The 16,293-nt window shown below is 48.2% G+C and overlaps 1 protein-coding gene across 2 annotated transcripts; it reads left to right on the top strand.

Moving 5' to 3' along the window:
- Positions 1-7,702: 7,702 nt before the first annotated feature.
- CA9 (carbonic anhydrase 9) lies at positions 7,703-15,272 on the top strand. 2 transcript variants are annotated; one of them, XM_005900769.3, is made up of 11 exons: positions 7,707-9,606; positions 10,408-10,437; positions 10,701-10,871; positions 10,996-11,138; positions 11,220-11,312; positions 12,353-12,419; positions 13,874-14,031; positions 14,185-14,329; positions 14,459-14,485; positions 14,900-14,981; positions 15,114-15,272. In XM_005900769.3, the coding sequence occupies exons 1-11, from the start codon at positions 8,997-8,999 to the stop codon at positions 15,178-15,180; spliced, it is 1,593 nt and encodes a 530-aa protein (XP_005900831.2). In that variant the 5' UTR covers positions 7,707-8,996; the 3' UTR covers positions 15,181-15,272. The 2 variants fall into 2 exon arrangements, with proteins under 2 accessions (XP_070231776.1, XP_005900831.2); XM_070375675.1 differs by lacking the exon at positions 15,114-15,272 and having other exon boundaries at positions 7,703-9,606; positions 14,900-15,106.
- The last annotated feature ends 1,021 nt before the right edge of the window (positions 15,273-16,293 follow it).

Raw genomic sequence — 16,293 nt, 5'->3', positions numbered from 1 at the left:
GCCCTTGAGGGGAGTACGCCCCCTGGCGCCTGGAGGCTGTGAGCAGGCGAGGGCGTGCGCAGCGGCTCGCTAAACCGCATCAGGTCGGCGCCAGCGAGGCGCTGTAGGTATGCGGCCCCCGCCAGGGCCGGGCAGGGTGCGGCAAGTGGGTGGCCCTCCTTTGAGTGGCACTAAGTTGGAGCAGAGACATTACTTTGCCAACAAAGGTCCGTCTAGTCAAGGCTATGGTTTTTCCAGTGGTCATGTATGGATGTGAGAGTTGGACTGTGAAGAAAGCTGAGCGCTGAAGAATTGATGCTTTTGAACTGTGGTGTTGGAGAAGACTCTTGAGAGTCCCCTGGACTGCAAGGAGATCCAACCAGTCCATTCTAAAGGAGATCAGCCCTGGGTGTTCTTTGGAAGGACTGATGCTGAGGCTGAAACTCCAATACTTTGGCCACCTCATACGAAGAGTTGACTCATTGGAAAAGACTCTGATGCTGGGAGGGATTGGGCGCAGGAGGAGAAGGGGACGACAGAGGATGAGATGGCTGGATGGCATCACCGCGATGGACGTGAGTTTGAGTGAACTCCAGGAGTTGGTGATGGACAGGGAGGCCTGGCGTGCTGCAATTCATGGGGTCGCAAAGAGTCGGACAGGACTGAGCGACTGAACTGAAGTTGGGACAGCAGCCTGGACTTTGAGTCAGGATACTTAGGGATTTAGACACTGGCAGGGTCGCAGTGTCCCACCTGTAGAATTGAGCTTCTGTCGTGGACCCATGCCAAATGCTGGGGTCCAGCTGTCCCCAGTCCTTTCATCATTAAGAATCCTCACGGGTCACCAGGTTTTGAATATTTTGGCCGCTGGACAAAAGTTCCTCGGTTTTAAGTCACTAACTCGTTTTCCCCTTTCATACTGATCCAAAGCCTGATAGCCAGTTAGCTTCCAGTCAGCAAATGTCAATAACTAACGTGGTGGGTCGGAATTGCTGTAATTCTGGCCAAAGGTAAAACCTTGGAGTTGATTAGTCTGTGTTACCTAGTCAGAGTTAAAAGGTACTATATTTTCCTTACTTAGTTAGGTCTTTTGGAAAACTGGCAATAGCCCTGGAGGGTAAATTAGCAGTGTCATTTTGTCAGTATGTATGAGATATCTTAAAATGTGCTTACTCTTATGACCCAGCAATTCCACTTCTTTAGTAATGCATCCTAAAAAAACCACTATGCGGACAAAAATATATATACTAGGATGGGTGGCAAAATGTTGTTTGTAACAACAGAAAACTGGAAGTCACTTAAATGCCCAGTGGTAGAGAATTAGCTAGGAAAATTATGGTACAACCATTTGAAGGAATAATATGAAAGCATTGAAGATGATGTAAAAAAGCCATTAATTTTGGGAAACACGTAGTATATTGCCGAGAGGAAAAAAGCAGGCCATAAAACTGTATAATACGATCTATTTAGGTATAATCAGGGAAGCCTGGCGTGCTGCAATCCATGGGGTCACAACTGAACCCATGACTAAGCGACTGAACAACAACAAAATATAAGACTGGAAGGATAAACAATCGAAAGGTAGTTGTGGTTTTTATCTCTGGGTGATGGGACCAAAGGTAATTCATTCAACAAATATTTATTAAGCACCTAAGCTGTAAGAGGTACTGGATCACTAAGGTTAAAGGGGTGAATGGGATCAAAAGGGTGATTTTAAAAATTCCCTTATACTTTTCTGCTTTTCCCAAGTTTTCTGCTTGAGCATGCATGTGTTACTATGTAAATTAGAAAAAAAAAAAAAGTGCTATTAAAAACCACAATGTTAGTTAGAAACCTTAGGCCCCATTACTACCACTGAGGACTCAGGAATCCAGGCCCAAAGCCAAAAACCAGGGTATTGTCAGGGTTCTGAGGTCACCTCTAGCTCTCTGACATTCTAAGAATTCTGAGGAAAGAGAAATACTGGACTTAGATCAGGGAAAAACAACTTGAAGGGCTTGGTGGAGGCAAGAGAGTTTGGGTCAGACTGTACCTTGGACAGGTCACAGAGGAACTGGTGATACCATATAGGTGGAGCTCTGGTTACACTGCCTCAGGTGAATGTCGGACAGTCCACACAAAGAGCTGCAGGGTGAAAGGGGACAGGTCATCTCATGATAACTGGCATCACCATGAGCCCAGGTGATGAGAACAGAGCATAACCCCTGGGGGCACAGTCGGTAATGAGGGTGTCTGGGTGTCCTGCCAGTGTGAGTGTACTTTAGGTGGATGGAAGAGGAGATGGGAATAGAGTCAACTGTGAGCTCAGGTGGGGAAATCATTCAACTGTTGAGGCAGAGGAGGGCAAAGCTGAGCAAGACACACTGAGGACACTTGGAGACAACTGATTCCCTGGAGACCAAGTGTCCCACAGAGCAAATCAGGCACTATAGTCTGCCTGGAACTGACTCAACCCACAATCTCCCCTAAAGCTAAAGGAAGGGGCAGGGGACAAAGAAGAGGATCAGAGGGCAGTCAACAACCTCTCTATCCTTTAAATTTTTAAAATAAAATCCTGTGGCATGTGGGATCTTAGTTCCCAAACCAAGGGTTGAACCCACACCCCCCACATTGGAAGGTGGAGTCTTAACCACTAGACCACTGGGGAAGTCTATTCTTAAAAATATATATATATATATTTTTTTTTTTTTATTAAAAAAAAATAAAAATAAAGGAGTGAAGGTGATTCTTTGGCAGTCCAGTGGTTAGGACTCAGCGCTTTTACTGCTGGAGCCCGGGTTCAATCCTTGGTCAGGGAACTAAGATTCTGTAAGCTGTGTTGCACAGCCCCCCCCAAAAAATGTTTTTTTTTTTTTTCTCTATCATTTAATTACCCTTAATCTCTGCTTTCAACTAACTGGCTGCTGGAGAAGCTCTCAGGATGCTTTAAACAATAACCACCAGTCATTCCACAAAAATCAAATGCCTTGGGACTTCCCTGGTGGTCCAGTGGTTAAGAATCCACCATGCAATGCAGGGGACATGGGTTTGATCCCTGGTTGGGGAACTAAGATCCCACATGCTGCAGGGCAACTAAACCTGAGCACCGCAACTGCAAAGCCTGCACACCACAACTAGAGAGTTCATGGACCCCAACGAAAGATCCTACAGCAAGCAACAAAGACCCCACGTGCCGCAACTGAGACCCAAAGCAGCCACATAAATCAGTATTTAAAAAATACTAAATGCCTCTCATGCATCAGGTCCTATGCTAGGCATGAAGATGGGGAATAAGAGAAATGTGACCCATGCCCTTATGAATGCTTTTAGTCCAGCATGACAGACATGGTAAGGAGTCACCATAAAGTGAGATACACATTACAAAGGAAATACAGGCTTCTATGCATGCAGGAGGAAGGGACTGACCCTAATCTAGGGGTCAGGGAGGCTTCTCAGGAAGTAACATGTGAACTGAAGGATGCCAGGAGAATAAACAGAACAAAACTTGACTAGGCAGAGCTGGCACTGTGGGTGAGGTAGACAAAAAAATAGCATGGATAAGGGATTGGAGATAAAACACACACACACACACACACACGTGATGCATTCAAGAAACTGCTAGAAGTTTAGTAAGACTGGAGCACAGATTGCAAAGGAGATTGTGATGAGAAGAGACTGGAGACATAGACACAGGCTATAGAGGGAATTTATATCAGTAAGACTATGTCACAAATAATCAATTCAAAGTGGCTTAACAATAATTTATTGGCTCATGTAACTGAAAAGTCCAGATACAGATTACAGTCCAGATATAGGCTCTAGGGTTAGTTTAGCCCCAAGGACTGCATTCCACAGTTCCTCTGTCTTTCATGGTTTTATCTTCATCTTAAGGCTGGCTTCCATTGGAGTTACAAGGTGGCTCCCCACAGTTCCAGAGGTTGTGTGCTTCCTTATCCATGTTTGGACAAAATGAAAGTGAGTTCCCTTAGTCATCAAATACTTGAAACACAGAGCTTCATTCTGATTGGCCCCACCTAGGTTCAAACCCATCAAGGAAAACAAGGCAAGAAAAGATGGTACCAGGTTTCTGACTTACACCACTTGGTAGAGGGTGGAAGAAGTAGTTTTGGGGACAGAGGAATTTGACTAGAGGCCTGTTGAATTTGAGATACTTGTGGGAGATCCAAGTGGGGACATCCATTAGGCAGGTGGTTATATATCTGAAATGAGCAGAGTCCAACCTGGGGATACTTGGCTGTCATCAGTTTACAGAAGCCATGGGAGTAGATGAAATTGCCTACAACATGAAGAGAGATGTAGGCAGAAGGCATGAAGGTCTCCAGCTCATCACCCTGTGTGTTCAATTCCAAAATGGCTGATGGTACAGTGGGCTAAATGGTGACCCCCATAAAGACAAGTCCGTGTCCTAACTCTTCAAACCTGTGAATGTCACCCTATTTGGAAAAAGGGTTTTTGTAGTTGCAGTTAAATTAAGAATCTTAAGATCATCCTGGATTATCCTGCTGCTGCTGCTGCTAAGTCACGTCAGTCATGTCCAACTCTGTGCGACCCCATAGACGGCAGCCCACCAGGCTCCCCATCCCTGGGATTCTCCTGGCAAGAACACTGGAGTGGGTTGCCATTTCCTTCTCCAATGCATGGAAGTGAAAAGTGAAAGTGAAGTCGCTCAGTCGTGCCCGACTCTTAGCGACCCCGTGGACTGCCACCTACCAGGCTCCTCTGTCCATGGGATTTTCCAGGCAAAAGTACTAGAGTGGGGTGCCATTGCCTTCTCTGGGATTATCCTGGTGGGTCCTAAATCCAATGATAAGTGTTCCTATAAGAGACAACCAGGGCTGCTTTCACATTCTGAGATGGCCCACACTCTGTCTGTGAAGTGTGTTCCCTCTAAATAAATCTCCTTACCTGTCAAAAAAAAAAAAAAAAGCAACAGCCAGTAGAAGACACATGGACAAGAGAAGTCCATGTGAAGTTGGAAGCACAGATTGAAGTTATGCAGCCACAAGCCAAGGAATACCTGGAGCCACCAGAAGCTGAAAGAGGCCTTTGAACCTTCAGAAGGAACAGGACCCTACCAACACCTTAATTTCAGACTCTTCACCTCCAGAACTATGAGAGAATAAATCTTGGTTGCTTTAAGCTACCCAGTTTGTGGAAATTTGTTACAGCAGTCATAGGAAAATAATACAGATGGTGAGGTGGGCTCGGACTACAGGGCAGTCCCCAGAGCCCTACAAGGGCTGTGATTTGTCTTTGCTTCTGGTCCATGTCTGGGGAATAGGGGGATTTTTCTCCTGCTTCCCTGGTACATAGCTCCCTTCTCTGCAGCCATGGGATAAGCAGAGACATGGCTCTCGATGTCTTAAGACACAGACCCTAATGACCAAAGACTTGGCCTTAAGCAACCACAGAGAAATGTGTGCCAGGCCAAGACAGGAGAAGGGGGGTGACCCAGTCAATCAGCCCTGAGTACACTCTGTCCCAACCTAGGGAGACCCAGGAAACAAGACTCTGGGAGCTCAAACCTGTTCTAGAGTTTGGCAGACTCCCAGTTGCAAAGGCTCGATCCAGGATCAGAGTCCACGTTCCCCACCCAGACCAGAGACATAGTCACACACAGAGACGGAGAGCTCAAGAGACAGCACCCATGGAGAATGGCACTTGGGAAACTAGGGAGCCGGAGCACAGAGCTACACCTCGATGTAGATCTGGACTCTGAAATACTGAGAAAAAGCAGCAGAGACGGAGGGGAGACGTGTGGAGACACCACAGAGAACTGTACAAGGAGACCCGACAGAGATCTAAAACAGAAAAAGATGGAAACATTCAAAACATTTGGAAAGGGAATATGGAATAAAACTATGATTGGTGCTGGAGAAAGTTCTGGACATGCAAACTCCAGACTTCAGGTAGCATGGTGTTCCTATCTCTGTCCTTCCCATGACTCCCCCATAGTCATTATCCCCTTCTGTCTTATCCAGGCCTATCTAATTTAAATATTATCATGTACCTTCCGTGTGTCTGGGTCCAACCAAGGTCCTGACAACACAGCTGCCCCAGGCAATGAGCTGACCATCAGGAGTGCCTGCTTGGATTGCCATGGATGGCTCTTAATTTAGCTCCAGAAATGGCAACCTAGATTGGTAGACTGATTGGCTCCTAAGATGACCGCTTGGAGTACAGCTGTTCAACCGTACACGTTTTGGCATACCGTATGACAGTCACTCTGACAAGGCACACAGTTTAGGGTGCTGTAGAAATGTGATGCCCCACTCCTGGAATAATTGTGGTTTGACATACACAGGTCATTGTCAATGGGCTCCCTGAAGGCAGGGAAGCTATCTTAGTCTGGTTTTTCTTAAGCCCTGGCACAGTGATCTGAAAAGAGAAAAATGATCAATAATAAAAGACAGTTGAATATCAGATGGACTCAGTCAAATACTGGACCCTGTCCTTATGAACCTCGAGGCTATTAGAGCAGATATAACGTCATAAATCACCTTAATATGAATTGGATGGTAAGCAAGATTATTAGTGCAGGCAAAGAACTGTGGTGGTTCAGAGTTACCAGAAATCTCTTCCTGTGGTGTAGAGTTGGTCAAGCAAGACTTCCTGGAGATAGCCTTTGAGCTGAGTCTTTTTTTTTTTAATATTTGGAGTATAGCTGATATACAATGTTTTTGTTAGTTTCAGATGTACAGCAAAGTGAATCAGTTATACATACACATATATCCATCCTTTTCCATATAGTAGTGTTCATATGTTAATCCCAACCTCCTATTTTATCCCTCCCCTCTACCTTTCCCCTTTGGTAACCATAAGTGTCTTTTCTAATTCTGTGAATCTGTTTCTGTTTTGTAAATAAGTTCATTTGTATCTTTTTTTTTTTGGATTCCACATATAAATGATATCATGGTATTTGTTTCTCTGACTTACTTAACCATGAGAATCTCTAGATCCACCCATGTTGCTGCAAATGTTATTGTTTCATTCTTTTTTGTGGCTGTGTAGTATTACACACACACACCCCTCCCCGCCGCCCCCCCCCCCCCCCCACACCTTCTTTATCTACTCATCTGTCAATGGATATTTGGGTTGCTTCCATGTCTTGGCTATTATAAATAGTGCTTTAGTGAACATTGGGGTGGTGCATATATCTTTTTGAATTATGGTTTTCTCCAGACATATGCTCAGGTGTGGGACTGCTGGATCGTATGATAGTTCTATTTAGTTTTTTAAGGAAGCTCTATACTGTTCTCCATAGTGGTTGTATGAGCTGAGTCTTGAATAATAAAAGGGAGTTACACAGAAGAGGTAGTAAAACTATATAACACGGTAATGGGTATATAAGTACTGATCCAGAGTGGAAACTGGATGGGACACTCAAGTGGTGTCCAGAGCCTGTTCTGTGCCAAGCATTACTTCTTTAGATAAGAGGTCATACGGCTAGGAGGGTCCCCAAAGGGGAGTGGGGTAGCAGAAGCACCCTGGAGTTAGAGGCTAGTTACAAACCAGACTATAAATTTTCAACATATTTAATTAGCCTATGCAACCGTGATGGTGTACATACCTACTGAATATGAGCCCCAGAGAAGAATCTCCTGAGATGGCCTTACTGTCTTCTGATTTGTCGAAGCCACTGGGGCCTTCCTAGAATGTGAGCTACAGAACAGCAGAGGCTGTTCTCCAGGTGAGTGCTGCATCCCTAAGGCCTAGAACCGTGCCTGGAGGACTGGAGGGGGCTCACCAAATGTTAAGTGAATAGGCAGACTGGGAACCCCCAGCCCATTCTTGGGGTCCTCTCACTCTTCACCTCTTCGCACCCATTTTCACCCTCAAATCCATGCTCCACACTACCCCCCAACATAACCTAGTGTGAGATATGGATTCTGTCACTCTCCTGCTCAAAGTATTTGATATCTCTCTTTTGCCCAGGATCCCAGTTCCCCCACTTTTTTTTTTTTTTTTTTTTAAACCAATTGAACTGCTACTTCTTTAAACCCTGATCAGATTTTGCCAACTTCTGTGTTACTTTCTGAGGAAGAATTCATCTCTCTCCTCCAAATATTATGATAGTTTTGCCCTCAGTCACTAGACAGTGAGCTCCTCAGGACAGGGACTGTGTCTTGTTTCCATACCTCTAGCCTGACATATGCTATTATATGCTATGCTATGCTAAGTCACTTCAGTCGTGTCCGACTCTGTGTGACCCCATAGACGGCAGCCATCAGGCTCCCCCGTCCCTGGGATTCTCCAGGCAAGAACACTGGAGTGGGTTGCCATTTCCTTCTCCAATGCATGAAAGTGAAAAGTGAAAATGAAGTCGCTGAGTCGTGTCCGACTCTTAGCGACCCCATGGACTGCAGCCTACCAGGCTCCTTCATCCATGGGATTTTCCAGGCAAGAGTACTGGAGTGGGGTGCCATTGCCTTCTCCGGCCTGACATATGGTAGATGCTAAATAAACAGAAGAGCGAAAGGCATTCCCAGCAGCGAGAAAGAGATGAACAAAAGTGGTCAAAGGTTTGGATAAAAAACGAATAGTTTAATTTGGCTAGAATATGAGGGAAAGTAGTAGGAGATAAAATGGAAAAGTCTCTTGGGTAAGATTTTGAAGGGACCTGATGGAAGATACTTTGCAGAGTGTGGGAAGCCAATGAAGGTTTTTGAGCAGAGGTGTAATACAATGAATATTACATTCAGTTTTAACCCATCAGAGACTCATGAATATATGCAGCTGTCCATTCATATTCAAATTCACATCCCACCTATCCATCCATCCACTCTCCCACCCCCAGACTCCCCCAGGAGCTTTCCCTACCCCTTTACCTGCTCCCTAGCCCAGCCAGGGATGTATATATGGGCAGCTTCCCCTCTCAGCCAGAGGATGTGGGGGCCCCAGCTGCCTGGGGCTGGGAAACAAGCCAGGGTTAGCTGAAGCTGGCTGACTAGCAGTCGGGCGGTGCCAGAGAGAACCTGTATAGTGCCAGGTGGTGCCTTGGGTTCCAGGCTGAGCCCATGACCCCGATAACCTTCTGGCTGGGCACATACCTGCCCCTCACTCCACCCCATTCCCATCTTGCTATCGGGGAGGGGGCACAGGGCCAGTTAGACCCACAGGACTTTGGCTCCATCTCCAAAAGGCCCTTCTGTGAGTCAGCTTGCTCCCCTCCAGGCTTGCTCCTCCCCCACCCACCTCCTATTTCCTATGCACGTACAGCCCGTACACACTGTGTCCCAGGACACCCCACAGTCAGCCACATGGCTCCCCTGTGCCCCAGCCCCTGGCTCCCTCTGTGGATTCCGGCCCCTGCCCCAGGCCCAGCTGTGCAATTGCTGCTGTTACTGCTCCTTCTGGTGCCTGCCCATCCCCAGAAGCTGCTCTGGATGCAGGGTGCTCCCACCACGGGAGGAGATTCATCTGGAGAAGATGATCCACTTGGTGAGGAGGACCTGCCCAGTGAAGAGGATATACCTGAAGAGGAGGACTCACCTGAAGAAGAGGACCTACCTGGATTGAAGACAGACCCAGGAGAAGAGAATTCTCTGAAGTTAGAGGATCTACCAACTGTTGAGGCACCCAGGGACACTGAAGGCCCCCAGAATAACGCCCACAGAGATGAAAAAGGTAAGTGGTCATCAGCTCTGCAAACCTAGGCTCCAGGAGGTTGGTGCTTTCCCCTCATTAAACCCCAGCCCAGGGAGGGATTATTCAGGGAAGAAGAGGAGCCTGTGCTCTGACAGTGATTTTTCCCAACCCCAGGAGCTCCCTTGCCACTAGCCCCTTACTCCCTTTCAGAGCTAGATGAAGAGACAAAAGGGACACAGATGGAGAGAGGTAAGCAGGAAGAGACAGAAAAGAAAGGGGGAGGTTGGAGAGGAAAAAAAGATCAGAATGTGGAGAGCAAAGTATGAAGAGACAGGAGAGGAAGGAGGGGGGCTGGTACCAGAGGAAGAGCAGGAAGGGTTTGTAGAAATCACCGCATCTTCAGTCTACAGATGAGGAAAGTGAGACCTAGGAAGCGGAAAACAGCAGGTAGAGGAACCTGGTTTCTTGACCCTCAAGCCAGAAACTTTGGAAAAGGAGATGGAGATCAGAAAGGAAACAGGGAGAGTGGGGAGGAGGGATTTCTAAAGGAGAAAGATGGTCTACTAACCTGGGCCTGGGAACTGAGGTCTCCACCCGCTTTACAGACCCTAAGACAGTGGTTGCAAGCGGGCTAGTAGAATCTTTGTGTGGCCCATCAAGCTATGGCCTTTTATCTGGCTGCAAGCTGTTGTGCCTGTTTCTGGTGTTTCTGTTACCTACTATGCTTTTGTAAGAATCTGAGTTTGTGAACGCTGCTAGTGAGGACGACCCACCTCTTTTTGGCCGCTGGGGAGGGACTGGGCTCAAAGATCAGCCTCTTCATTCTTCTCATTTATGCAGGGGATGGCCACAGTCATTGGCGCTATGGAGGTGAGACACCCACCCCTACACAGACCCAATCTGGGCACCCAGCTCTGCTGATGCCCGCACACGCATCCCTCTCACCTCGCATCCACGTCTGCCAGTCCCGGACAACACCCGCTGCCTGTCCCCCGCCAACCCCAATCCCCGCATCCTTTACCTGTTTCCCTCCCGGATGCCTCCTGACTCGACCGCATCACTTTTTCTACTCCGCTTCCCTAAAAGTTCCTGATCTTGTCTTCAAACTTCCTGTACACACTTGCCCACTCCAGGCGCTCCGCCATGGCCCCAGGTGTCCCCAGCCTGCGCTGGCCGCTTTCAATCCCCGGTAGACATCCGCCCGGAGCTCACTGCGTTTTGTCCAGCCCTGCGCCCCCTGGAATTCCTTGGCTTTGAGCTCCCGCCACAACCAAAACTGCGCCTGTGCAACAACGGCCACACCGGTGAGGTGGCCTCCCGGGGGAGCCTCGGGGAAGGGGCGGAGTCTACCTGGAGATGAGGGGACGGTGATTGGAAGTTAGGCTGAGGGTGGGGCGGGCCCCGGTTCACCTGCCTCTCACCACACAGTGCAGCTGAGTCTGCCTTCCGGGCTGAAGATGGCCTTGGGTCCCGGGCAGGAGTACCGGGCCCTGCAGTTACATTTGCACTGGGGGGCCGCGGGTCGCCCGGGCTCGGAACACACGGTTGATGGTCACCGTTTTCCTGCCGAGGTGAGCGCGCAGCTGTCCGCGAAGGGTCGAAGTGGAGTGCCGGGTAAGGGATCTCGCCCACTCCTACTGTGTCTTTTCCAGATTCACGTGGTTCACCTCAGCACTGCATTTGAGGAATTTGACGAGGCTTTGGGGCGCCCAGGGGGCTTGGCCGTCTTGGCCGCCTTTCTGCAGGTACCAGCCCTGGACACTCCCCACCTCTGCTTTCCTACGCCCTCGGGCTCAGAATATCTTGCCCCAGAAACTCCCATCCCTGCACCTGACTGTCATCTTCACTCATTAGTTCTTTGATTAACGCCCACTGTGAGCCAGGCTCTGGGCCACAAAAAAAGATCCCGAAACCGTTGATCCTGTCTCCCCGCAGCCAGTGAAGGAGGCTAACAGGGTAGACATATACAGAGGACACATAGTCAAAGAGGTAGTCAGGGAAGGCCTCACAGAGGAGGTAAAACTTGAAGCCTTTGCTAGTGGGAAAGAAAAAGAGATATTCTATGCAGAGCGAACAGTACACACAAAGACTCAGAATATGGCCCATTTGGGGAATGGCACATGTGGGGAATGGTCAAAAGGAAGAGTCATTTCTCTAATACTTTTATAACCCATAATTTCCCCTTTGCAGAATGCACTGAGTCTAGAGAAGCATTTGACTTCTTTGGACTTGTACTGATCAAAGGTACAAACACAATGATTAGAAGAGGCTAATAGAAAGGAAGGATGGTGAGAAACCTGTTAGACTCACTGCCTCCCTGACTCATTAACACCAGCCTCACAGCATTGCAGAGAAGCACCTTGGAAATAGCGTGTCCTGGCTCCAAAAGTCAAACTCATGAATTATTAAGGTGAATGCAGAGGTACCATGAATACAAAGGTTATTGGGGTTGTCTGTGGCAGGACCACGGAATATGTATAGAGTTAGTGATAAGTGAGCCTGGAAAAGTAAGTAGAGCCCATCGTTGAGAGCCTTGTATCCTAGTAAAATGGCCCCGCATCCTCCTCTTCCTCCTATTTGCCACTGAAAATGAGTCCACCTAGTTAGGTCAGTTTGCAAAGTAGAAGTAAATGGACTTTGAGTAATAATACATAAGATTTTGTGTTTCCCCAGCATTCTCAGAGCTGGGGAATGGGGGAGGATTGTGGGAATCCGAATCACCTATAGGCCTCCAGCCATGACTCTAGATGCATGCATTCATCTGTCTTGCACTGTCACCTCCTAGGAAGGCCCAGAAGAAAACAGTGCCTATGAACAGTTGCTGTCACGTTTGGGAGAAATCACCGAGAAAGGTCAGTTTGTTGGTCTGGCTCCTACTCTTGATACCCTTGTCACAAAGAACCATCCTTGGGGAGCCTCAGGTCTGAGGATGGAGAAGGACTACCTCCCACAGAGAAGGGGGTTGCAGTATGAACTGGCTTACTGTGACCTTGATAATAACTATGAAGCAGAACACAGCAAACAGGCAAAGCTAACTGCTGCCCACAGATTTTTTGTTTAAAAACCAAACAGAAACCAAGATAAGATGAAAACCAAATAAAACCAAAAAACAGTGTTTGGAACTCCAGGGGTTGAGTCTGGAGAGCTAAAATTTTTCTTGAGAACTCTTACTCCTTCAAAGCATCAAATATTTGACTTTATTTTTTTTAATAATTTTATTTATGTTTGGCTGTGCTGGGTCTTCACTACTGTGCAGGCTTTTTCTAGTTGCAGCAAGTGGGGGCTTTTCTGTAGTTGCAGTATGCAGTCTTCTCATTGCAGTGGCTTCTCTCGTGGAGCACAGGCTCTAGGGCATGTGGGCTTCAGTATTTGCAGGGTGCAGGTTCAGTAGTTGCGGTTCCAGGCTCTCGAGTACAGGCTCAATGTGGTGCACGGGCTTAGTTGCTCCGCAGCATGTGGGATCTTTCCCTGGCAAGGGATTGAACCTATGTCCTCTGCGTTGGCAGGTGTTCTTTTACCACTGAGCCACCAGGGAGCCCAGCATCAAATATTTTAAATTTGTAAATAATGTTGGAAATCTTCTTGTCCTTCTTAGTCACTCTAGGTCATTTTAAACTTCACCCAGCTGGATCTTACATTTTGCTAAACTAAAGAGAACTATGCTTTTTGAATTTTTGTGTCTTGTCTTTTATAGTTATAGGTATTTACTTACAAATTATTCAAATTACAAATTATTCAGAAAATTACTCATTTTCTCTTTTGATTCACTCTTGGCTTACATCTGCATTCCAGCATGTTGTCACAGTATGCAAAGTAAGAGTGAAGACTCAGAAGAAGGGCCAAGGTAGCAGTTCTCTTACTCTGTGAGCCCCCAAAGCCTTTTACTTTCTACCGAGTCATGTCCTGTGCTGAGTTATAGGAAGGGATATACTCAGTGAAGAAATAGTCTGAGGGAGTTGGGTCAGCTTGGTTTCTGGGATTTAAAAATGTATCCCCAGCCAGGCTGTGACCCAGGGCCAACCTTCATCCCACCAGCTGGCTTCTGAGCAGATCTCAAGGGCCCGAAAAAGTAGCTCCTGAGTTGTAGTCCCTGCCCTCTGGCAGGGAGGCACCCCCTGCACCCCTGTGGCTCAGCTCAGGAAGGTCAGACCATTGACCAGCAGTATATGGCTGGAGCCGAATGGGGACAGAGGGGGACAAGTGCTAGGGAAAAAAAATAAAAATGTATCCCTCTACCCCAGAGCTTTGGTGTGTGTATGAGGGGAAGTCAAGATAGGTTGGACCCCAGCACACATCCTCTCCACAGACTCTGAGACTTGGGTCCCAGGACTGGATGTATCTGCACTGCTGCCCTCTGACCTCAGCCGCTACTTCCGATATGAGGGGTCTCTCACCACACCCCCCTGTGCCCAGGGGGTCATCTGGACTGTGTTCAACCAGACAGTGAAGCTGAGTGCTAAGCAGGTGGGGTTGGGGTGTGGTGGTGACACTGGGGATGAGGAGGCAGAAAGAGATGAAGGGGCCGTGTGGGGGAAGTGGGGGACGTGGACAGTAAGCCTGTGACCCATTTGCTTCTGTGTTATGAGCCCACCCCCCACTGTCTGCTGTCCTCCCCAGCTCCACACCCTCTCTGACTCCCTGTGGGGACCTGATGACTCTCGGCTGCAGCTGAACTTCCGAGCTACGCAGCCTTTGAATGGGCGAATAATTGAGGCCTCCTTCCCCGCTGGCGTGGATGGCAGCCCTAGGACTGTTGAACCAGGTGCCACTTTGTCTACTGATGCTGGGACCCCCTCTCCAGCCACAGGGCCTGCATCCTCTCTTGTGTCCTCACTTGTCTGTCACTGGTGGTCACAGCCCCCAGCTCTAACATCTGTTTTTTTCTCTTCAGTCCACCTGAATTCCTGTCTCGCTGCTGGTGAGTCTGTGCCCCCTTCCTTGGCACTGTTCAGCCAGGGGCTAGTCAGGACCACCACTGCTACCTCTGCGTTTCTGTAGAACAGACTCCAAACCCAATAGGATAGTGTTGGATCAAGGTGGGGCTTACCCTGTCATCCCCAGAGCAAGAGTTGGTCAGAATGAAGCTCAAAAAACTCCTCCAATCCTCCTTCCCAAGCCACCTCTTTTGTCTTTAAGGAGGAAAAGGGTGCTTATCTTACCCCTCCTTGTGTACCCACCCCCTTCCCTTAGCTGGCCCCTGCTGGAGACACAGGGAGCAGCAGCGGAACTTCGGACGGAGCTGGTGGGGTGGGGTGCAGGTGGAAGCCTCTCTGAGGGAATCCTACGGGCTCCTCTTCACTCCCTGAGGCAGTCTCTTTCCTCCTTCCTCCAGGCGACATCCTGGCCCTGGTTTTTGGCCTCCTCTTTGCTGTTACCAGCATCGCCTTCCTTGTGCAAATGAGAAGGCAGCAAAGGTATTATACTGACCCTCTCCCTCAGGCCCAGCCCCCACCTCCCCAAGTGGAATCCAGAGCAGCTCCGTGCAAATTGCATGCAAATGAGCTCATCCCTGGTGAGATTTCTGATTAGGCTTCCCTGTTGTGTAGACATCTAAGTGAGACCAAAGGGAGTGTTAGCTACCACCCAGCAGAGGTCACAGAGACTGTTGCCTAGAGGCCTGCCACTTGGAGAATACGCAGAGAAGCTGGTCAGAGGAATCCGAGGGGCAGCTGAAGACTGTCTTGTTCATTACACCACTTCCTTTTAAACCTCCAAAGATATTTTTAAAAATGAATATTTCTAATAAAACCTGTGGAAAGCAAATCCTTGTCTCCTAAATCAAAAGGATGGTGCATTCATTTCCTATCACTGCTATAACAAACTACCACAAACTTAATGGTAATGGAAATTTATTCTCTTAAGAGTTCTAGAGGTCAGATGTCCAAAATGAATCTTATGGGCTAAAGTCAAGGTGTCTTCAGGGATGGTTCCCTCTGGACACTCTTGAGGGGAGAATATTTTCCTGCCTTTTTCAGCTTCTAGAAGCCAAGCATTCCTTGGCTTGTGGCCCCTTCCTTGCATCACTCCAATCTCTTGCTTCCATTGTCACATCACCTACAACTGCGTTGAAAGGACCCTTGTGATTATGTTGGGCCCACGCAGATAACCTAGAATAATCTCCCCATCTCAGAATCCTTAACTTGACTTCAAAGTCCCTTTTCCCATGTAAGGTGACATTTCACAGGATTAGGATGTGGACATCTTTGATGAGGCAGCAGGAGTCTGCCTAACATAGATGTCATCAGGAAGCGGGCAGAAATGACCTATAGTGTTGGAATGACCGTGTGTGTGTGTGTCTGTGTCTGTCTATCTGTCTATAGTGTTGGAATGACTGTGTGTGTGTCTGTCTCTCTGTCTATAGGGCAGGCTCAGTCTCTAGGCTTAAAATCCGTGAGGCTTTTGGGCTTTCACCCTGCTCAAGTGAAACCAATGTAGTTTTGTGGTTTTGCCTTCCAGTTGTGTTGTGCCCAGCCACCTGCTGGAATGGGGCAGTGCCCCTGACCGCAGCTCCTCTGCCCTGTGGGGAATAAGGGCCAGGATGCTCCTCCAGCCCTGCCAGGCTCCTCTGCTCCACACAACCCGTTCACAACCCCTCCTCGGTGAGCCTAGTGCCCCCATCCCTCTGGCTCACTCAGAGCTCCTTCCAACTTCACTTTTCCCCTGAGGCATCCTCTCCACCTTCTCCACTTTGGAAAATTACCACCACCACTGCCAATACCCAAGAAA

This window comes from Bos mutus, chromosome 8 (assembly GCF_027580195.1).
Source record: "Bos mutus isolate GX-2022 chromosome 8, NWIPB_WYAK_1.1, whole genome shotgun sequence".
In the NCBI taxonomy this organism is placed as follows: domain Eukaryota; kingdom Metazoa; phylum Chordata; class Mammalia; order Artiodactyla; family Bovidae; genus Bos; species Bos mutus.
This window is presented reverse-complemented; position numbering and strand designations above follow the sequence as displayed.

Excerpts from the sequence above, each read along its gene's own strand:
- CA9 (XM_070375675.1), top strand. The coding sequence starts at position 8,997 with ATGACCCCGATAACCTTCTGGCTGGGCACATACCTGCCCCTCACTCCA. Across the intron at positions 11,139-11,219 it reads GTCACCGTTTTCCTGCCGAG|ATTCACGTGGTTCACCTCAG; the intron begins GTGAGCGCGCAG and ends TGTCTTTTCCAG. Across the intron at positions 11,313-12,352 it reads TCTTGGCCGCCTTTCTGCAG|GAAGGCCCAGAAGAAAACAG; the intron begins GTACCAGCCCTG and ends GTCACCTCCTAG.